The sequence below is a fragment of the Euprymna scolopes genome, chromosome 12 (genome assembly GCF_053919585.1).
Source record: "Euprymna scolopes isolate OS-2025 chromosome 12, ASM5391958v1, whole genome shotgun sequence".
Lineage (NCBI taxonomy): Eukaryota > Metazoa > Mollusca > Cephalopoda > Sepiida > Sepiolidae > Euprymna > Euprymna scolopes.
Genome location: NC_136493.1, coordinates 82199141 through 82224233, shown reverse-complemented (window position 1 = coordinate 82224233; position 25093 = coordinate 82199141). Strand labels below are relative to the sequence as shown.

The window sequence follows — 25093 nt, the reverse complement described above, 5'->3', positions numbered from 1 at the left end:
ATTTCCAAATATTTTAAAGTTAGAAGCATTTTTCACAACGGTTTTTTTTTTTTAACTAAAACGATCAATGAATTCATTATTTTAGCACCGGGCGTAATTTATTTCTTTGAAATATATTTAAAACTTAAAGTTTTTGTTTGTTTGTTTTTTTTATAACATTTTATCTGGTTGGGCTTTCTAACTGTTCTGCACTTTCATCTAACAATTTAATGAAAAATAAAAGATACCATAAAATGTAACTTGAAAATCCTATCTAAAATATAGCATGGTGCGTACACTGCACAAGCACTATTATTATTATTATTATTATTATTATTATTATTATTATTATTATTATTATAGCAGCAACAATAATGATAAAAAAAAAAGTATTTCATGGGGAACAGGTTTTAATTTAATGGTTGCTCCCTAAAAAGCGCATACGCAAAAGGTTTTCATTGGTTTATTTAATCACAGAAACTTTTTTGGTGGTTCTATTTGAGGCAAAAAAGAGCCAAAAGCATTATTTGAATATGTATGAAAAAATAAATGTAAGCAAAAATAAAAATATTAGTGTGGAAAATATAATATAATAATAAAATGAATTAAAATAAAATGAAAATAAAATAAAAACAAGCACGAAAAAAAGTATGAATCAAGTTTAATTAAAAAAATAAATAAAAAAACACATGCTCGATTAAAAAAAAATGTATAAGATATATACGAAGAAAGTGAAAGAAAACCTCATGGAGCAGCCATTAAATGAAAACACATTACGCAAGGTCCACATTCCCCGTGAAGTGCCAAAAAACACTATAGATGACATCGACTGGCACCACACCAACTAGTTGTGAAGAGTCAGAGAGTATGGAAAGTCCGAGATAGGAGAGTACTAAGCAGATTTCCACTGGAAGTATGTAGTTCAGGCATTTTGTCATTCAAACCTCAGGAAACACCAATGGCCGATACCAACGAGAAATCAATGGTAAACGGCTGTTGCGATAACGTGCAATCATTTGCACGAGTAATTAAGAGGTGGAGAGCACTGGAAATTTGTGGAGACTTGCTGTCACTCGGTCTCCAGCAAATATCACAGGTTACTGCTAGTGAGCGATCACTGATGATGATCTGTGAGATAACTCCTAATGAGTGAAATAATAATAATAATAATAATAATAATAATAATAATAATAATAATAATAATAACTAGCGGGACCTGTGGAAATTCCACGGTGGTATTTTTCATATGTAATAAATTCTTGGATATGGTGCTAATTATGTCAATAATTTTTTATCATTTGTAACTCACCATTTCGCACACCTAACTAAAATAATAACTTTGATATATTGTATAGGCTGATTATTTCATTACAAACACACACATCAATTAACTCTCATTTCATAATTTTTCATTCTTGGATATGTTACTAATTTCGACAATATTTTTCAAAATATTTTTAAGCAACATTATCGCCCAACCTTACTAAAATAATAACTTTGATATATTTCCTGGTCTGCTTATTTCATTTAAAACAAACCAATCAATTAACCTCTATTTCATCATTTTTCATAATTCTTGGATATGTTACTAATTTCGACAACCATTTTTCATAATTTTACCCACATTATCTCCCCCCTCCTTAATAAAATAATAACTTTGATATATTGTCTGGGCTTATTATTTCATTACAAACACAGTAATGTATGAAATCACATTTCATCATTTTTCTTAATTCTTGGATATGTTACTTATTTTGACGATAATTTGTCATAGTTTTAAGCCATATTTTCGCCCCCTCCCTTTACTAAATAATAACTTTGATTTATTGTCTGGGCTGATTTTTTCATTACAACACTAATCAATTAACTCACATTTCATCATATTTCATAATTCTTGGATATGTTACTAATTTCGACAATCATTTTTATCATTTAAATCAACGCCATAACCCCTTCCCTTACTAAAATAATAACTTTGATATATTGTCTGGTCTGATTATTTCATTGCAAACACATTATTGCATTAAATCAAATAATATCAGTTTTCATAATTCTTGGATATGTTACTAATTTCGACAATCATTTTTCATAATGAAAACAATCCTTATCGCCCTCTCTTACTACCATAATAACTTTGATATATTGTCTGGACTGATTATTTTATTATAAACACACCAATCAATAAACTCGCTTTTCATCATTTTTCATAATTCTTGGATATGTTACTAATTTCGATCATAATTTTTTGTAATTAAAACCATCCTTATCACCCTCTCTTACTAAAATAATAACTTTGTCTGGATGATTATTTCATTAGAAACACACCAATCAATCAACTAACATTTCATCAGTTTCGTAATTCTTGGATATGTTACTAATTTCGACAATTATTTTTCATAATTTTAGCCCTCCTTATTGCCTTTCCCCTTACTTAAATAATAATGTTGATGTATTGTCTGGGCTGATTATTTTATTATAAACACACCGATAAGTTAACTCACATTTCACCATTTTTCGTTATTCTTGGATATCTTACTAATTTCAACAATATGTTTTATGATGGAAACCATCCTCATCGCCCTCTCTTACTAAAACATAACTTTGATACTTTGTCTGGGTCGATTATTTCATAAAAAGCACAACTATTTATTAATTTACATTTTATAATTTTTCATAATTCTTGGATATGTTACTAATTTCGACAATCACTTTTTATATTTTATGCTTGCATTAATAACTCCACACTACTAAAATAATAACTTTAATATATTTTCTGGGCTGATTATTTCATTTCAAACACACTAACCAATTAACTCACATTTCGTCATTTTTTCATAATTCTTGGATATGTTACTAATTTCGACAATCATTTTTCATCATTTTATCCCACATCATCGCCCCCTTACTAAAATAATAACTTTGATATATTGTCTGGTCTGATTATTTCATTGCAAACACACTAATTCATTAAATCACATATTATCATTTTTCATAATGTTACTAATTTCGACAATAATTTCTCATAAATTTAACACACCTTATAGCATTCTCCTTACTAAAATAATAACTTTGATATATTTGCTGGGCTGCATATTGCAAATACATCAATCAAATAACTCACATTTCATCATTTTTCATAATTCTTAGATATGTTACTAATTTCGGCAATCATTTTTTATAATTAAAAACCCACATTATGTCCCCCTCCTACTAATATAAGAACTTTGATATATTGTCTGGGCTTATTATTTCATTACAAACACACCAATCAAATAACTCAAATTTCACCATTGTTCATAATTCTTGGATATGTTACTAATTTCGACAATAATTTTCATAACTTAAACCCACTATATCGCTCCCCCTTACTTGAATAATAACTGTGATATATTGCCTGAGATGATTATTTAATTACAAACACATCAATCAATTACAGGTATTCTTATAGTATATATGTTCCACCTATCTTATCCAATCCCGGGTGACGCCGCATATTCTGCTAGTATATATCTTTCACCTATCTAATTCGACCCTGAGTGACGCTGGGTATTCTGCTACTATATGTTTCATCCATTTCCGGGACTGATTTCATATCCCCTATCCCACTGTTAAAAATATACATGAAATAAAGTAATGTTTAACTTGTAAACGGTTTAAGTAATTTCCAGGACTGACTTTATATCCCCCACCTACTTTACTGTTTAAAATATACTTGAAATAAAGTAATGTTTAAATCATAAACTGCTTCAGCAGCTTTTCGAAATTAATACATAAAAACATTAACACGGTTAGAGATTAGGCAACCATTGCTTCAACATTAATTTCTGAGTGTAGTATGAGTCTCAGCATTCCAGTGACTTAAACCACCCCTTTTTTTTGGTCTTGCTTAATGGAGGAGAAATCCTTCATTACTGATACAATTTTTATTTTTGTTATTGATCAGAGTACCCCTTTTGGAGAGCTGGTTTCCCCCCCAAATTTTTAACCGACCTCATATCCAACTCCGTCTTTGTAGAGAGGCAAGTAAACAAAAAATAATCAGAAGGGACATTTTCCAGGGCATCTTATAATTAATCAGAAGAAACATTTCCAGTGCATTTTATGATTAAACAGAAGGAACATTTCCAGGGCATTTTGTAATTAAACCAGAAATTACTTTTCCCAGTTACTTTTGTAATATTAAAACTTTGTTACATTAAATATAGTACCTATTCACAATGAGAAGAAAGATGAAATTTCGAAACAACGATCATTACATTTCATCACAATTATTATTCATTTTTGTAGATAGTGAAAACAACACAAATATTACAACAATACATCCGATTCGTTGTCTTTAGAGAAGGCATTCGGTGACAGCATGGCGAGATGCCCAAGGCATCAATCAAAACAAATGGAAATTAAAAATATAGATGTGCAAGTTCGAGATTCATATTCATTTCGCCTCCCTGGCTGAACGGTGAGAAGGGACATAATGATGTGCTGCCTTCAATCTGTCTTTTTATTTTTTTTTTGTTCTGTTTATTTTTATTTGGTCTTAATTTTATTTCAAACAAGTAGGGACTATTATCATTGGTTGAAAATGTTCAGTTTGACACCTACATACAAAATCCTACTTCCGACTTCCATTTATTTTGGAAACAGCGAGAAAGAATAATTTTTATAAAGAATCATCATGTGACAAAATAAAACAGAATGTCCAAGAGATCCCTCCAAATTTCTTACTCTTGATATTTCTGCCTAGACTTTATATCATGTACAGCCAATTCTTGCGTTTGGTTTCCAATAATTTCGTCATTTTTGAAGAATCTAATTACTGTATTCAGGCTTGGGTTTGTCGTATCGTATTGTTCAATCATTCAATATTATTCAGTTTCATATCTTTTTGTCTTTTAGTTGTTCCGCATTTCTTGACGTCTGTGATTAGGTCTGCTAAGAAAAACAGTTATATTTTTCCCTTCTTTCTAGTTTCCATGTTTTTTTTTTTCCTTAAACAAACTCTGAAAACAAGTTTCGAATGAACCCATCTGTAAATAAAAACGTGTTGTACATTTCAACGGCCTTTTCACTAGTCATGTCTATAAAGAGTACACATTTCACATTATTAGGATTCAACGTTTTTTTTTTAATGCCATGGGATATAACTTTGGAATTCTTTTAAACATATGCTGGGCGAGAACATTCTCTATCTACGACATATGCACATGGTCTTCAGGTCATGTTTCTATTATCTGCGTTTTTACATTTCCAAATGCACTTTCTTATTTGACATTTTTTGAAGGGTTCTATAATAAATAGAGATAAGATAACTTATTTTACTACAAGGATGATAAATTATAATAGACTAGTGAAAAGGGGAGACAAGTCATAACAATACATTTAGGAGATGTGTTTTCTTTGTTCCAAAGGATGACAAAAGGACTCTAGGTATATTTTGTTTTATCTTCAATATCAGTAGTTAGCTATGAAATAAATACAAATTGAACAGAAAGGAAAAAAGGATAATGGTAAATGTTTTTAAATTAAACCTCACTCATGGAAAAGGGATACGATTTATAAAATAGCAAACATCATTTGAAGAATCTGAAAAGATGAATAAATAATGAAACAGTTTGCACTTGGTTTTCATAAAAGAAAATACAGAAATCTGTTGCATAAATAATATAGTATATATAATTGCAGCTTTTATTTTTTTAAATTATACAAATAACGAAAATTAAATTTACATTTTTTATTAGACGTTAATCTTTTAAAAATTCTTTTGTAGGTGGAAGTGTCTTTGTTATGCCGTTTTTGTTTGCAAAAATTGAAAATGATTCATCACAGGTATTTCTATTTTTTTCATGTGAATCGGTTTATTTTTGTCCTATTTATAAAATAATTTTTCTTACGTTGAAGTGCTCAAATATTTTCTATTTCCATTTTCTTTCTGATAGAAAATGTCTCAGTTTTAATAATTAATATAAAACAGCTTAAAATACTTCAATATTATGAAATGATCTTTTACATTTCGCCACAGTAAATAAATAAATAAAACACTCTTTTTGCGAATGTGTCGTTCTTCTTTTAAACAATAAAATCTGCATATTTATTGGAAGCAAGGTTATTTCCAGTTTTCTTATCATTTTTTTGTTCAAATCAGTGTATTTGTGGCAGTGGCTACAAACGAAGACCACCACAACAACAGCAACAGTAACTAATCACTAGGGATGTGATAACAGAATATTCTTTTTATTGTTTTGACTCTTGAGTATATATCCGTTAATATCTTATATGTTTTTTTATAGGTTGATTTGGTTCTTGGTTGATTAACTGTGACTGTGTCGGATATATACCCGAGAGTCAAAAGAATGAAAATAATATGCTGCTGTCACAGCCCTACTAATCAAGTTGCTCTGACCAGTTTCAAAACTTTTTCCTTGGAATTGAGGCAAAAAAACCTTGGGCCTTCGGTTCAACTTTGACAACCAAAAACCAAGAATCCAACATGGTGACCGTAGCACAAGTGAACTTAATGTAACTCATACGCACATGGCATATGCTAACTATATCTTAGATTTCCCTAGAGTCACTATTTAAATACCCCCCCCCCCAAATATGTAATCCATAACAGATAGTATAAATTCTACTGAAAATAAACTTAAGATTGTAGATATATAAGTTTTTTATGAATTTTATAATTTTGTAATTTTATAATAAAAAAGAGGAACTTCCTAAATAAAGATTACTTAAAAAAGTTATCCAAGTCCTCTTCTACAGCCTACAAGTGGGATCTGAACCTGGAATATGCAGCCTTCACTGTGTCCTTCGAAGTCTGAAGATCAATTTAAGTCTAGTAATCAACCCTTCCTTGGTGTTGCTGGTAGTATAGTTGATTTTTTTTTAACTGTGCCCCATGATGCCCTTATTGTTCTGCACATTGCTCAACTGGTCCTGAGCATCCCAAGCTCGATTGTGTGTTTGACCTTGTTGAGAAGTTTATTGGCTTCTGTAAGGCAATTCTGTAGTAGAAGAGACTACAAATGCTACAACAATAGCAGCAACAACAACTCACAGGTAACAATTTTGAATTTATGCTTAATTGCTAAGTTCAGCGTTGATTGGTGCAAGCATTTAACTTCCTTTCTGATTTACTGATTCTCAGGAAAGCTGAGCACGTTATGGAAGATTATAAAAGAGATAGCCCACTGTTTACTTCATGTTTCTTAGCCAGGAGACCCACTACTAACAACTACAGGGTGGAAAGATAAAATTGTCGCCCAAGAAAAGACAACATGATTCCATTTCCGTTTGATGAAAACCGTTTTTTTGTTGTTGTAGACTAATTGGCCAGCTGTGTACAAATCCCAACAGCGATAAGAGCCTTCTATCATGTCTGAAAATGTTCAACGAGTGAGATCAGAAATGTGTACAACTCATGCTCTCTACCGATCCAAATTATGACAACCGGACCATTGCCAGAACTCTAAAAATGTAAATCTGGATGGTTCAACGCTGGAGGGTACAATGCTGGAGGGTACAGCGTGTCAGACGACTCATGGTTATGGTCTTTGGTATGGTTTCAAAGGAGGGCCACATCATGCCGCCTCACATCTTCAAAAAAATGTCGGCTTGAAATTCAACACCAAAGTAAACCTGGATGTGCTGAAAAGTGTGGTGACTCCTGGATGCAATCAGATGGCCGCTGGTAGACTTTGGGTGTAGCAACAGGACTCGGCACCGGCCCAAAAGTCCAAAGAGACCCAGGCTTGACTTCAGAAAGAGTGCTATGACTTTGTACTCCTTTCATTTGCCCCCCTCCTCCCCTGTCCCTGGACAACTTCATTGGGTCATACATTACCAACATGACTTCCCACAACGCCTAAACATCTCTCTTGTAACTTAACCAAAATCCACCAAGTCGTTTGGATTCTCGGTTCGAATTTAACAAGATTCCAACATGGCTACAGCCGTACACACGTGAACTTAATGTAACACACACACACACACACACACACACACACACACACACACACACACACACACACACACACACACACACACACACACAACTATTTACACACAGCCTAATTTCAAACTTTTCATGTAACACATTCTACTATATGAGCTCTTCCATCTTTTCTGCTAATGGGATATTAATTTAACATCGCATGGATTTTCCAACCTATTGTTTTCTTTACTAACGTCCTTTCTCTTTCATTTCCTTTTAATACACATGTTAACGAAGATGACTTAACAAAGTTGTTTTAAAATGAGATGTTGTCGTTTTCTTTTACATTCAAAATCAAACTTTTTTTTTTTTTACTTCATTTAAGTTGTGCATTTGAGAATGAAATAAATATTTATGGTAAAGTCATGGTGATAAAAAAGGAAATTTCAAATCCAGCAAATATTCTGTATTTCTATTTTCTTTCTGATGAAAAATGTTTCTGTTTTATTAATTAATATTATGAAAAAGTTTGCAATACTTCAATATGAAGAAATTATCTTTTTTTTCAATTTTGCCACATTAATGAAAAAAGCACTTTTTCTAGTGTTTTGGGTAGATTATGGACAGATATGAAATAAACCATTAAATAATAAAGTTTGCAGATCTATTAGAATAACGCAGATTCCCAGAACTTCTAGACGCTTCCTTTCATTTCTCTGATTGCAAATTCTAAATGGTAAAATCATGGTGATAAAAAGGAAAATTTCAAATCCAACTTACATAAGAGTCATCAAGTCAATAGCAACTAAAATTTGTGACGTCATTATTTTCATATTGTACTGAAGTTTTTCTTATTCTCTATTTTGCATTTATTTTCAGATTAAAAAATATCGACTAGCAGTTGTTATGGGGCTTGTCACTTGTTCTATTCTAAATATTATATGGTAAGTAATCAAATAAAACACACAGACACACACAGACACACAGACACACACACACACACACACACACACACACACACACACACACACACACACATATATATATATTTATATATATTTTTATTTTATATATATATATATATATATATATGTTGTGTCGTAGGGGTATATATTTAAAGAGATGACGCGAAGTTTGTATTGGGGCACATATATAACAAGACTCATGTAATATAGATATAACGATAGTGATGATGAGGGAAAGAAGACATTTATATATATTACGGTTCTTTTAACACAGAGAGGAGGAGATTCTTCATTTATGATGATGGAGATGGGACACATAACTTGGAAGGGTTTACACAATGTTCATTATAAGATGATAAACACAATTACCTTTCGTTCGTGATTAAAAATGACACAAGACAACAGTTACAACATAAATGATGACTTCTTTATTCATCTGATCGACCGGTCGATTGGCGTCAGGAATTCAAATTCGGATCTACATAGTCTTAATATTCTCCGCTATCGCTTCTGAGGGATTAACTGACCAACTCTCTGGCTCTCTTGCTCACTGACTAAAATCCGAGCCCATAATATGAAAAAATGTCCTTTGTCTATGACGCCAGAAGTGTGTTTTTCAAACGTGACCAATTTCACGTGGCTTTACATATGTTTGTCCAACACACTTTTGACAACAAAAGAATCCTCAATTCTAATCTAATCTATTTTAAAAAATATAATTTAATTTGCATTGTTCATTCTTTTACTGACTATATAGTATTCAGATTTCTAAAAGAATTAATAATAGACTTAATTTCTAACATTCCATTTCTTAACTTTGCCTATAGAGTTCGGTTCTACTTATCTACTTATCTAATATTCTTATTTACATGGAAAGGGGACAGCCCTTTTCCATGTAACACACACACACAAAATATGTACACAATATTTATATCTATTCATATCCCTCTCTCTCTCTCTCTCTCTCTCTCTCTCTCTATATATATATATATATATATATATATATATATATATATATATATATATTCAAATGGCAGAGAAAGAATATTGAAAAGAGTATTTTCATTTTAACTGTGCATGCTACGATATAGTATCAGTAGATGTTTTGATTAAGTTTTATGAACTTAGAAAAAGCCATAATCTGGCTTATAACTTTCAAAGACCATAATACTTCTAATTCAACACTTAAATACTATAAAATTTGCAAAAAATAAAAATCTGTCGATCATCATCATCATCATCATCATCATCATCATCATCATCATCACCTGTATGTATTGCTACGAAGGACTGGTCCATACTTTATTTTATAAAATAAAGTATGGACCAGTCCTTCGTAGCAATACATAAAGCTATTCTAAAACTTGAACTCAGAAAAAAAGCAATAATCCGACTTATAACTTTCAAAGACCATAAGACTTCTACCAATTAAACACTTAAATACCATAAAATTTGCAAAATATAAAAATCTGCCAATCATATGAACAAGCTGATGACCTTTTCTATTTGTGTTCAAGATAAAATAAGAGTTGATACAGGGAATGTGATTTACTCTCTATGTTTGATCAAACTTTAGATTTGATCCAATGAAGAAGCAAATGGCAAACTTTCCTATAACTTCCCAGATCTAAAATTATAAAAGAAATTTCAACAAACATAAGATAACCAAAGAATCATTACAAACAGAACGCAAGAAAGTTTAAATAACGCATGAATAAACCCAGAACCCTAACTTCTAATATAAATCCTCACCAGCAGATATGGCATAAGGTTAGCGCTATGAATTGGGTGTATGATAGATTGTTGTCCACCCAAAAAAAGATTAAATAATTGGCATGACTTGTCCCACCCCAAAAGAAGGGGTAATGAGATTGCGTGCTAGCTGAAGCCGAAAGATTTGGTCTGAGCGATATCGAGTTATATTGCTTGAGTATGTAAAGAGACGAATTTGAATAATCTGATGAAGTTTTTATAGTTAGACAATCAGAGAAAGACTGAGATTAGGATCTGCATGCCTATCCCCCCTTATTGTATCAAGTGGACTTGCTTTTCTAAAAACCTTAAGAGAATAGTTTTCATGTCAATCGTCAACTGAATGACTGTTTTTATATTTCAATATTTGATTTTTATTTTTTTTATGTATCTGTCTTCCCTCCCTTAGTGAGTTTCATGGGTAACGCTGCTCAGTGCTTTTTGATTAGACAAATAGATAAAACACAAACTGGCAGGAAGTGCTGCCTCGTCTGATGAAGACGTTTTGATTCCACACTTTATATATATATATATATATATATATATATATATATATATATATATATATATATATATATATATATATATATATATATATATCTATAGTAAGTTATAAAATATATATGGCGATTAAGCTACACTGAATATTCCGCGTTTCATCCACTCTAGGACTCTTTAAAGTTTACGCATAAATTTATGCTTTCATATATTAATTTTATGTGAGTAAATGAAGTAGTTTTATATATATATATATATATATATATATATATATATATATATATATATATATAATGGAGATAAGACACTGATAGAATTCAGATGAAAATCCTGATAGATATTACTTGAAGTAATATTTTCAATATAAAACTCAAATGACCTTGTAACGCATGTTGTAACCCCCTATCCAGTTTATGACTTCCGGTTGCACATGCGTACATAAACAGAAACCCATAACAGCGCAAACAAGTAAATACAAATCGCTACTTTTGCATAATTTAACCTACACACTGAAAATATTTATTCTTCATTTTTTAATTCACCTTTCTTAAAAAAAATTCATACATTTTCTTCTACACTATCAACATAAATAGAACACCCAGAAAATATGTTTTCTTTAAATTGCGTTACAAATAAATAATCAACACGACAATAAAACGTATTGTTTTACTGTGTACGTTTGCAGCGTCCCAATCATTTTTTTCGCGTTTACATTATCCAAATAAACAATTGTTAATACTTTCTGTATTTTTTTTTTTACATCGTTCATTTCTGCATTGTCTTAATTAGTTTTATTGACCTTATTATTAACATATAAATTAAATATTTGAACCCAATATTTGTTTAAAATAAATGAAAAAAGTTACATTTTATTTTCATTTTCTATTTAAAAAGCCATTCTTAACATGGGGAGAATGTTTTTAACTATTCTGTAGTTTCGACAAACAATTTCACTTAAAAAAGATATATCAAAATTTGAATTTAATTTTAAGTATTATGGTATCTGTTCAGTGCACATTTACCTATAAGTATGACAAACCACTTATAATTCAATGACTGTAAGTTTTTTTTTTCAAAAATAAACAATTATAAACAGAACGACTCAGAAATCTATCTATATTCTTTTTTCATTTTAATATACTTTCATAGAAATGTTTCTGTTATGTCACAAAATACTATTTTCTTTACGTCACAAGTGTCACGCTCATACATTAATTCCATAGCTAGTATAACCTACTGACTCAACGGGTCACGGGTAGTCTACTCTAGTATATATATATATATATATATATATATATATATATATATATATATATATATAATCTTGAAATATTGAAAAACATATTGAAAGGGAAATAACTCTTGGTGACCTCGCTGTTACAATGAAATTTAAAGAATAGAGATATGTCCTCTTAGAAAAAGACAACCTTTTGATAAACATGTGTTTTTCAACTAAGAAGTCATTCTTTTTCTTCACTTGTAAATATAGAATAAATTAATTTATAGCAAAGCTTTATTCAATTCTTTGTATTCGTCCTAAGTCTAAAAAGTACCACCACCACCACCAGCACAAATCGTATAGTAAACATTGAACAATAAAATAAAACTTTTTTTTATATGTTAAGATATGTTTATAATGAAAGTAAAAAATATATAATGTGCTTGACTATTCTATACTTGTTAACAATAAATGTAAGTTATTTTTTATGCTCGTTTGTATTTTTCAGGTGTTGGGTTGTGTTTGATATTGTACCTCAGCACTGTTCACCAATCATCGAAAGAAACAAGTCTTCACATGAACCAATCGTTTGCAATTCATTGGAAAGGTAAAACAAATCCACACAAAACGGATATTTTGTAGCAGCCATCATGCGGGTCCATGAGGTAAAAATTGAGTTTGACAGATCCACGTCTGTACTGGATTGGGTTGAGAGAGTTGATATAACCTGTCACTTGTGTGGGATTAAGCAGATCAAGTTGATCATATCCCTGAAACAAACGGGAGATGCATGGATTTTTACCAACAGCTAAATAAGAATGATAAAGCCCTACCCTAACCTAAAGTTCAACAAAATACTATCTAAACTATGGAATCTTAATACAAAATACCATGTACAGATTTTTGGTGTACTTGACAACAACCATCAATAACATTGGACATGTATTTTTCTATCCATGAGGAGTTGACGCCTCGAATATCATCAGCAAAATGAATGAAAAAAAAATGATTTTATTCTATTTAATAAAAATTATATAACTTTTAAAATTTTCAAAAATAATTTCTTTTTTTTTTTCTGACTTTAGGTCAAAAGAAAATGGAGAAATTTCAACTGTGCCATTATTAAGAGTGAGTTTTTATTTTATTTTTATTTGCTTTAATGTTTTTTGCATTAGGGATTGTTTTCCGTTCCTGTAATTGTTCTTGCCAAATATGTCAATAGTTTATTTTTTATTCCTCCTCCTCCTCCTCCTCCTCCTCCTCCTCCTCCTCCTCCTCCTCTCTCTCTCTCTCTCTCGTTCTCTTTCTCTATCTATCTATCTATCTATCTATCTATCTATTTATCTATCTCTACCATGACTGCTCGTAGATGAAGAAGTTTCTCTCTAAGTAAATATATAAGATATTAACATTTTTAACCCCCCTTAAAATAGCTCAACATAAAAAATGTATCTAAAACATTTATTAACTAATTACACATATAGAATACACTTTTATAAAAAAACACCATTGAATAATACATATGATTTCTTAAACCAAAAAGCATCTTCTAGAAAACTACACATATACAGACGTAGTATTATACGTGGCAACATTTATGAACTAATCACGCATATAGAATACACTTTTATAAAAGCACCATTAAACAATTTATATGATTTCTCACAAAATTAAAAAGCATATTCTAGAAAACTAAACATATAAACGTAGTATTAAATGTGCCATCTTTACAATCAATCAGAGCTACCGAAATTAAGTTTGTAGAGTAAAATTTTATACGTCTCCAAACTGAGACCAATATGTAAGACAGCAATAATTTGTCATCTGAGACCAGAACATGTCACGTGCTCGAAATTGTTACTCCTCCTCCCCCTCTCTCTCACTCACTCACGCTCTCTCCCTCTCTCACTCTCTCTCTCTCTCTCTAACTATCTATTTATCTATTTCTACCATGACTGCTTGCAGATGAATGTTTCACTTTAAGTAAATATATAAGATATCAAACATTTTTAACCCCCGCCCCAAATAGCTCAACATAAAATATGTCTCCAAAACATGTAATAACTAATTACACATATAGAATACACTTTTATAAAAACACCATTAAACAATTTATATGATTTCTTACAAAATTAAAAAGCATATTCTAGAAAACTAAAAATATACGGTCGTAGTATTACACGTGACATCTTTACAATCACTCAGAACTACCGAAATTAACTCAAGTTTGTAGAATAAAATTTTAGCCTCCTTTGCCTCAAAACGGATAATTGCCCAACAAAATGAGACCAATATGTAAGACAGCACATGTCACATCTCTCACACAATGCTCGAAATTGACGACTTTGAAGCATGGAAACGAGATCAGCTGGAGACAATATTTACAACAACAATATTTTGTTGAGTCACATAAGGAAATTAATGGACTATCAAATAAAGCAGAAAGATCGCATGTAAATGAAACGGATTAATCAGTGGTGAAACTGGGATCACTAGCCTATATTTATAGATTCATGTAATCATTATAAAAACACGTGCATGCTAACGGATCTGGCAAACATGCAGAATGAGGTAAGAATAATGCACATTTCTGGCCAAATGTCCCACTTATTCGTTTTTTATTAGAAAATAGTTTTGTTTTTAAGTTTGTGATTGCAATTGTTTAGTTCATATTATTGTTGGGGTCTGCGTTTTATAGCTTTTGTTGTTCTTGAAATATATTAACGTCTAAAATTACATATCCAATATGTTACAAATATTGAATTTGAAATAAATTAGTTTTATCTTATCGCTTTGAAATGAAATATTATTGCAGAGTCAATCGTGGATGATCATCGGTCTTAAAACCAAGAAAGGAGACACAAGTATAAAGGCAATGACAAAGAGATGATAAAACCAGATGAATTATTTAAAATGATCAAGATTCTGTTTTTAATTAACACAACGCTAATAGCACGAGAAAATGGAATATTATGTTTTAGTGATACCACTGGATTAACAGGTAAAGCTGGAGCAGGGAATCGGGCGTCTACAGAAAATGGGATAGGGAGTCAGACATTAATCTTTTACTGCCAAATTGTACTTTCAAAAAGACACCTTTATAAGAAATATTCTTACTCTTATAGCTTGCCAGCCCAACTGGTCTTCAAAACACAGGTCTATGCATGGTTCAACAAGTGAATGAGGGGTCTGTTTATGTCCAGGCATCAGTTGCATGCTAACTTTCGTGACGTATGGGTTTCATGATTAAAACATTATTTATTGCATAAAAATTCTGGTGAAAACGGGTTAACAGGCACTAAAACAGGAAATTGTGCTAAAATCTTTGAATCATTATGTAAATTAAAAAAGCATTAAAGCACTCAAGTGTTACTTGTCCTACTTTTTTGTTCTGAGGTAAAAAATTCAACACCAACGTTTGACACTCTGCCGTCTAAACTCTCAATTTCAAAATGCGACTCACTGCTCACAAGAATTGTTTCTTCAATGTTCTAATCTAAACTTCCCAGCCTCTCAAAACACAGGTTTTTTTTTCTTCCTAACTAGAGCATCTCATTTGCATATCATGTCACAAACTTGACCAACTCGTGGCCATCATTTTTCTTTCTTCTCCATTCCTTACGGCTGACCCAGAATAGGTTTGTACTAATTTTTAACATCTTGCCTTTCGTAACATTTCAAACCACATATTCCAAGACCAAATAAGATCCTCTCAATATGGTCAAGGCACTGGCTCATACGATGAATGGTGTACCTATTCAAAAATAAATTATTTCATCATATATTAATGAATCTAGCAAGAGTTCAACATCTCGAAAATGTTAAAATTCTTTCTGACCAAAATATGAATTTATGAAATTCCATTTCCTAATGGTCATCTCTGAATGCATATACCATAGACTTGTTATATTTTATAACCCAACATCCAAACAACATGACATTAATGCAAGTGTTCTCTATGGATCGATTCTTAAATCTTATTCCTGATCTTCATAAACGGCCTTCCTGATGCAATTGCTTCCAAGATGAATGTATTTGCTGAGGACACCAAACCCTATTCTCAACATGAGGCAAATCGAATTCTCAACATGAGGCAAATCGAATTCTCAACATGAGGCAAATCGAATTCTCAACATGAGGCAAATCGAATTCTCAACATGAGGCAAATCGAATTCTCAACATGCAGGCAAATCGAATTCTCAACATGAGGCAAATCGAATTCTCAACATGCAGGCAAATCGAATTCTCAACATGAGGCAAATCGAATTCTCAACATGCAGGCAAATCGAATTCTCAACATGCAGGCAAATCGAATTCTCAACATGCAGGCAAATCGAATTCTCAACATGAGGCAAATCGAATTCTCAACATGCAGGCAAATCGAATTCTCAACATGCAGGCAAATCGAATTCTCAACATGCAGGCAAATCGAATTCTCAACATGAGGCAAATCGAATTCTCAACATGAGGCAAATCGAATTCTCAACATGCAGGCAAATCGAATTCTCAACATGAGGCAAATCGAATTCTCAACATGAGGCAAATCGAATTCTCAATATGAGGCAAATCGAATAAACACACATCCAAGGCAATGGATGAATCCTTAGAATTCTACTCTGTAGTAGAATTGAACCAAAAATAGATTCTGCATTTAATGTTGCCAAGACAAAACTTCAACTATAAAAAAAACTCTTTCAACCATCTATTATTATGGTTGACAGCACCATTCCTTTGAGAGTCCAATGTTCAAACTAATGTTCACAAACAACAGGAATTGCAATAAATACGTAGAAGATAAAACAAAGTCTGCTGCAAAGAAAGTGGGCTTCCTTTACCAGGCTAGAAAACTTTTCATAACTGCCAGTCTCTTCCTTTTTGACCTGATGCAAAAGAATCTTTAATATAATAAATCCCACACTGTCTAATAAGCTTCACTTGCTGTCACATCACCTCAATATTGCATCCCTGTACTTGTTTTACATTAATACCTCGGAATGTGTTCCAGTAAACTTACAGCACTCAAGATAAATATCTTCGACCAACCCACTAGCAGCAAAACCCAATTCCTTTACTGTAGAGGTTCTCAGATGTTGGAAAACTTTCTAGTCTAATAATATTTTTCCTTAAACTGTTTGTCTTTGGAATTCCCTCCCTTTCTCTATGCTTTTTCCAACTGTACCATAATGCAGCAATTTAAATGTAATGTAAACAAATATTTTGCTATCTAACTTTCTGAGGATTAAATATAGCCTCCGATCACAATAATCCTTACATTTCAGTGTGCCTTGTTTCACTTGATTAAGATTTTAAAAAAATATTCATTTTGTAAAAAAAAAAAAACGCACTTTTCAATTTCTCTTCATAATATGCATCTAATGTAAGTTGGGAATGAAGGCAAATAATTGCAAATTACTTACAGATATTTTCTATTGCTATCTTTCCATAGCGATTCCTAAAGATATCAACGTCTTGTACCGCTTTTTATTTTCTATTCTTAAGACAACAAAATCATAACAAAAACATTTTGGCTTTTTCTTTTTCTTTTTCTCCATATCAGGTCATTCGCCATGAACATCCATACTTCCTTTGGGTAGCCACAGTTGTTGGAATATTTATAATAATAAGTATTACTGTCTCTTTCATGACATATGGTACCGCATTGCATCATATCAGTAAGTAATCAATACACTCTTTGGAACAATCATATCACATTCGTTTCACATTTTTTATGTTATTTATTTTTATGTTTTTTTTTTATCGATTTTAGATACTTTTATCTACTTTGTTTTTTATTTCTTTTTCTCGGTATTTGTTTTTGTTTTCTTAATTTTTCTTCTTATTTTTTTTTCAGTTTGTGGCATTGTTGAATCCAAATTTCCATCCTGTTCTTCACTAGAATCACAAAGAAGTAAAAATATTGCCAAAATGTAAGTTGATCTTTCATTCTTGTCTCCTTCTCTTTGATAAAATTCTAAAAAATAATTCAAACACTCGAAAAATAATCAATTAATTATAACTTTTGTTTTATTTATATTGGTTTTATATATGTTTTATTGATTGATTATATATTATTTTATATTGATTTTAAATTTTTAATTCTTTGGATTAGTTGTGTGTTTTAAGTCATGTCAGCCATTATTATCATGTAATTGTTATATATTATATGTATATTGATTTTAATATTTTTCTTTTTTTTAATTGGTTGTGTTTTACAGCATCTCAAAGATTTTCGGGATATTTTATGCCAAAAGACATTTTATTGGTTGTTTGTAGGTTTTGATGGTTGTTACTTGTGAAATTATTGTTTTCTATATAATGACTCTAATATGACTTGATGAAATTTAATGTTATGCCCAAGTTTCAGCACTATCTGCACCCTACCAGTGCAGGTCTGGTTGGTCCCCTTTCTCCTCGGTCTTTACATCCGTTTTGACGCTTCATGACCATCGTGTGTGTGTTATTTTTTAGTTTAATTTATGAAAATCTTTTGCACGCATATGATGCTGTTTCTGTATTTATCGTTCAATATCTATTCATGTTTGATTGGAAACTCTTGTCACCGAAACACCATCAACACCATTGTGATCAACTGGAGAAAATAATCTATTTTATTCTTAAATGATATTAATTGATTACATTTGCAATTTGCATTATTTGAATTATTTGGTCTACTCTTGTAGTAAGATTACAAATTTGAAACAAGAATAGGTTTGAGACTCTTACAACTTATAGGAAAATTGTTTGCAAGACCTATGGCACAACGAATATAAGTGCTAAATTATATCAGTTCTAAGTGACAATCATCTGGAAGGTAAAAATTCAATCCTCAATACAGACGATACTAAGAATACAATTACATATTATAAAACTTTTACCTGACAAAACAAGAGAAAGCCACTGTCATCGATTAAAAAAAATTCCTTGAAATTCGACATAAAGAGTCTTGAGTTCAACGCAATGCACCCAAAGAAGGTTGAGGGTTACATCAACCGAAATGTTGTGAAAATAATACTCAATATGAGAACAATAATTTGAATAATCCAAATAATACGAATATTCTTTTATAATGAAACAATTTTAAAAGTTCAATAATTCTTTTCTATTCTTAACCAATAATTGATTTATGAATAAATATTTTCTATTCAAAAATTGAACCATTTTTTATTTCTTTTCAGCTGTACCTCAAGTTTTATCTCATTCATTTTCTTTGCAATAATATTTATAATTGCTATGTTAAATCCAAAAGTAAGTAAATATACATTTTTTAATTTTTACTTGAAATGTTCTCATTCACCACAACTACCACCACCTCCACCACCTCCACCGTTATTCTTTTCTAGAATTTAAGTGCCAACAAGCCTCCCCAAAGTTCCAGTATTTATGTACTCTTCCATTGGGAGTCTTGTTCGTGCCCGTCCTCCGATTTGGAACAAAAACTTTTCTGCACACTTTTTTATTATCAAGTCATCAAAGGTATCACAAAAAAAATGACATTCAACTTAAAAATATGCATTTCCCTAAAACTTTATTTCCTTACACTTAAAAAAATATGAATAATTTTCAAGTAACATAATTTTTTATTTTATTATTCATAATATTTGGACATTTGCAGTTGTTATGTATTGTGGCCCTAGGAAATGGACATTAAGAAAAACGCCAACAACAGGGTTAGGTAAAATATATATATTTGTACAAAGAAAGAAACAAAGAAAGGTTGTTGGTATTTCCGACTGTTACTCAGACTGCTTGTAGTCTTGCGTTAGGTCGTAAGATTTCTCTCCTTGAGAATAATAACTTTGTAGGTAATACGAGGTGCCTAAAATAAATTTCCAGACTTTTTTTGTATGGGCACTTTTATTCATAGTACATACATGAAATTCTAGTCTTCTCTGAAATAATCTCCACCGGCTGTATTGCACTTGTATAGTTCCAACAACTTCTGGAAGGCCTCATGGAAGTTCTCTTTTGTGAGCATGTTAATGACCCTCGTCGCAGCCTCTTTCATCCCCTCAATTGTCTCATAATGGCAGCCTCTAAGCAAAATCTGGATTATAGGGAAGGTGAGGATCTATCTTGATACCCATCTTGATCAAATAGTCTGTGACAAAGACGATCTTCTCTGAGCACAACTTTGCGCAAGTCTTCTGCATCTTCCGTTCCTCACAAATAATTGTTTGCACAGTTCTTATACTGACTTCAAACTGTGCACTTATTGTCTCTATAGACACACAACAGTCCTTTTCTATGAAATTCTTTATTTGGTCAATCAACTCTAGTGTTCTTACTTCCCTACTCTTCCCACACCTCTCATGATCCCCCACGCACTCCCTGCCTCCCTTGAATCTCTTATGCCTCTCAAAAACTGATGCTCGATTTATTTCCATACGTTTCTGCAGCATTTTTTCCAAAGTTTAAAACAGAATTTTATTGCATATCATTCTTCTAAAGTGTCCTTACGTCCAGATTGCAGTTTTAAAATTCACCAGCTGTGAAAATCAGGTTTTAGTAGGGTGTATTCGACTTCCTGTTGTAGCTGTTCATTTGAACATAAAATCATAAAAAAAACTGCTCAGTCTTCTCATAAAATATATACAATAAAATATTGAATTGTCAAGAGTCTATGACAATTTTAAATGCTTGTACAAAAAGTCTGGAGACTTATTGAAGGCATCTCATATAATGGTTAACTGAATCCATTATGAGTGAATGGGTGAGTTGCTGTAACACCATGTTAAACCCAATGGTAAGTCAATATATTTTTGATTTTTATATAAATGTTCTCAATCTTTTCAGTATATAATGAATTAGATCAACATATGACCTTGCCAATCGAAATGAACCTAAATAAATATAGAAAATATCTAATCGCACCTAAAGTGTTTTCTTTAAAAATATGCATCAACACAAAGATGTCTGAGATGATTATCTTTGAACTATCTAAATTATTAAGTCAATCACCAGAGAATGTTGTCAGAAAACAGTTACAAACAATTAGATGATGAATTTGACCAATTAATAAATACAATTGCAATAAATTTAAAATACAAAACCCTCCTTTGTTTTTATTTTACTTATGGGTCTTTAAATCTGTTATTATTTTTCAGGCATTTCTTGAAGTGATGGAGAAATTTTGTTCATTAATTACATGTTTTCTTCACATTTTAATTTGTTTGATGTTTTTGAGTTCGAGATACAAGTAAGTAAAAAGTAATATAGTTCAAGATACAAAGATAAAAAGTAAGTAAAAAATAATTCTTAAAAAAATAATAATCTGCCCAATAATAAAATGGATTTGTGTGTTTTTATTCTTATAAGGAGTTTGTTTTATCTGTGCAATCCAAAACGATGCATTAATATAAAATATTATTTAATTTAAAGAATATTTTGAATAATAATAATGACGTTTTTTTTTTTAAATACTTCTTGGAAAATGTAAAAAAATAATGAATAAGTTTATTAGAACACGAATACAAAAATAGAAACTGAATGTTCATAATAACTAACAAATATGAACCGCGAAAAGCCGTTAAGCGTCTCTTTAAAATCAATGATGTTTGCATTGGACCAGTAGTTTCTTATCAATGTGGTGGTGGTTCAGTTTTTAACGATATGATGCTTAGGTAAATCTAAAATGAAATGCGTCTATTTAGCAATAAAAATCCTATTTCAGATTGATACTGCCAATCAACTAAAAAAAAAAAACTCTTATATCATTTGTGGACACATCTTCTAAAATTACTGAGAAATATTTCACTTTTTTATTTTTGCTTGTTGGAACTTTAGTTGCAGGGAAATAAGTAAATAAAATAATTTATGCTAATTATGTAAGTGATCGTATTATAATGTTTAATTTGATGTTTGGTGAGAAAAATCTCATAAAAATAACTGTTTATGCATCAAAATGTGGTTTGAATGAAGATGCAAAAGATGAGTTTCATGACGGATGTATTACAGGAATAAGTGTTGTTGCATAAATGTTTAAGGTTGTATATGGAACAGGGATTGAGAGGATCACACACTTTACAAATCAGATCATAAAAGAAGAGCATATTCTGAAAGACTTAATAAAATTGTGAACTGTTACAAGGTTAAAAGGAAACCCTCTGAAAAACTATTTATGCACCAAAATGTTTTCCAGGCGTCTGCAGTTGTTTGCCTAACAATGATAAAATCACAGTACTGTTAGTTACCATGCTTTCCATATAACATCGAGTTTTCTTTTCTTTCTTTTTTTCTTTTCTTCCAATATTTATCCGAAATTCATCTGCTCATTTGTTGTTGTGTATTGTGATTGACTGATTGGCATCATACGTCAGATTACAAGCAAACCCGAATGGTTGACGTTACGGTTCGGGCAAAGCTGAGAGGACGCTTAAATACGACTGTTTCAAAATCTCCAGAAGTACCATTTTCTTATTTTGAAACGTATCTTTCTTTCATTCAAGACAAAATTGTATGCAACCAACCCACAAGAAAAGACGGCGTGATTCGATTTACATTTACTGAAAACTGGTTTTCTTTTTTTGCTATAGACCATCTACTAGTTAACCAGTTGGTACAAGAGTGTTAGGTGCGTTCTATCATGTCACAAGGTGACACAATGTCTAATGAGTGAGATTAGAGATGCGCCGTTGTACAACTCATGCTCTTTACCAATCCAAGTTATGACAACAAGACCATTGCCAGCACCCTCAAAATGCAGATCTGGATGGTTTAACGCTTGGGGGCACAGCTTAAAAAAGTTGCCAGCCACGGTTATGGTCTTTGGTGTGGTTTCAAGTGAGGATCACATCATGCCGCCTCATATTTTCGAAGTCGACTTGAAAGTTAACATCAAAGTATACCTGGATGTGCTGAAGAGTGTGGTGATCCCTTGGTGCAATCAGGTGGCCGCTGGGTGTGGCAGCAGGACTTGGCACCAGCGCACAAGTCCAAAGAGACCCAGAAGGAGTGCTACAACTTTGTACCTTTCTCTCACTAGCCCCCTCCTCCCCCGGCCTGAACCTGCTGGACTACTTCGTTTGGTCATACATTGAGAACTTCACCAACATGATCTCCTACAACACCAAAGTCAGTTTGCCAAGTATTCGCTGAGTTCTCATCGGCGCTTGTAGAAAAGGTATGTTCCAAGTTCTGGACCCGTATCAAGATGGTGATTGAGGCTGAAGGCGGCTACATTGAAGAGATGTCAGCTCTACTACATAATCAAGTTACCTGGACTTTTTTTCAATAAAAGTGTTAAAATAAAGCTGTAGTGTTGTTTTCTTTAGGGTGACAACTTTATCATTCCACCCTGTATCATTCTAAATTTGTCTGCATCATGGATGCAGGACATGCACTTAACATCCCAGCATGAGTGTTTTATTAGGTAAAACGTTACTTCATTTGAATTTTAGATGCTTCATTTTGAATTTTTTTAATGTAATTCGAAAATCGAAATATTAAATTTCAAGGGAAATCAATGGTATCTACTTAATTGTCTTGTTGCAGTAATTAACATATCCCAAAATTAAGGTTTTCAAAGTTCTCAGAAAATAATTACCTCTCATGCTAAAAAATTTGAACCTTTCAGTTTCTTTTCAGTAAAACTCAATTTTCGCTAATTGTCTTTGAAAACTATTTTCATTAATAATTATCGTTTTTCTTGGTTTTTGGATATGCTCATTATTGTGATATGACAATTAAGTAGATACCATTGGTTTTATTTGAAATTCAATATTTCGATTTTTGAATTTCACTCTAATAACTGGATTTTGTATGTTATATATTTCCTGTGTAAAAGCAATTTTTCATGTTATCAAATAATTCATTTTTGATTAAAAAATAATGTTGACAATGTTCAATCTGTCAACCTCGCCAATTCATATTTATGTTTAATATTTTCTTTTTTCCAGGAATGTGAAGATTCTTCTTCCCTTACCAAAAATTTGGGCATCATCTGCTTATCTGGTTCTTTTATATTTGAGCTGTTCTGTTGGCTATGCTATTTATATCTCAGTTATGCCTTACTTGCACCCAAATAACATCTGACTAACATATAAATAATATTAACTTCTTTTAACAAAGAAACAATGGACACAACAAAACAATTTTATTTATGCACAAGAGATTTACTGCATATATAAAGCATCTTAAATATATCTATCGAGTCTGAAAACACAAATCTTTCTCATCTTTAATATCACACGGTAAACCTGCATCTTCTTAACAGCCTGCCTTCCAACTCTGCTATAAAATTTGCATGATCCAATAACTAAAAATGAAAATCTAAAAAAATCAACTTGACATTTTGTGACGATATTTTGATTACATTTGAAGAAAAAAATGGTGACTGAGACATGAATCTTTTTGTTTTAAATCTGATGTTTAAATCTCCAAGAGAGAGCATTACTTATTTTGGTTGTGTAACTGAGAATATTTACTTTGTTAGAAATACTAACATCTTTCATTTTCACTAATAAAGAATAAAGATTCGTATAAAATGGTTTGTTAAAATTCAAATTCACAATATTCGAAGTATCCCCCTCCATCAAATATTGACAAATATTGATGATTAATTTACCATAGACGGACCTGATCTTACATAAAATTCATGTTAGAAAAACTGGTATAAAATTATTTTTAAAAGTATTGAATGTTTCTTATGTAATGGTATTAAAATTTCTGCAGTATCCTCTCAAATATTCTATTTTAATCATCGATATTTGCAAAAGTTAGATATTCTAACATAAATTGTATGTAAGATCAGGT

General features: G+C 31.4%; 1 protein-coding gene across 1 annotated transcript in view; it reads left to right on the top strand.

The window, feature by feature from the left end:
* LOC145291611 (uncharacterized) overlaps nt 1–24812 on the top strand; it is a 41464-nt gene extending 16652 nt beyond the window's left edge. The window contains exons 5-13 of the mRNA XM_080137686.1: nt 5747–5805; nt 8789–8853; nt 12852–12950; nt 13429–13471; nt 17901–18015; nt 18195–18270; nt 19519–19588; nt 21448–21539; nt 24238–24812. Coding sequence (XP_079993812.1) covers nt 5747–5805; nt 8789–8853; nt 12852–12950; nt 13429–13471; nt 17901–18015; nt 18195–18270; nt 19519–19588; nt 21448–21539; nt 24238–24373 — 755 coding nt within the window. The 3' untranslated portion in view covers nt 24374–24812. The remainder of the gene's footprint in view (nt 1–5746; nt 5806–8788; nt 8854–12851; nt 12951–13428; nt 13472–17900; nt 18016–18194; nt 18271–19518; nt 19589–21447; nt 21540–24237) is intronic.
* Nucleotides 24813–25093: the final 281 nt, after the last annotated feature.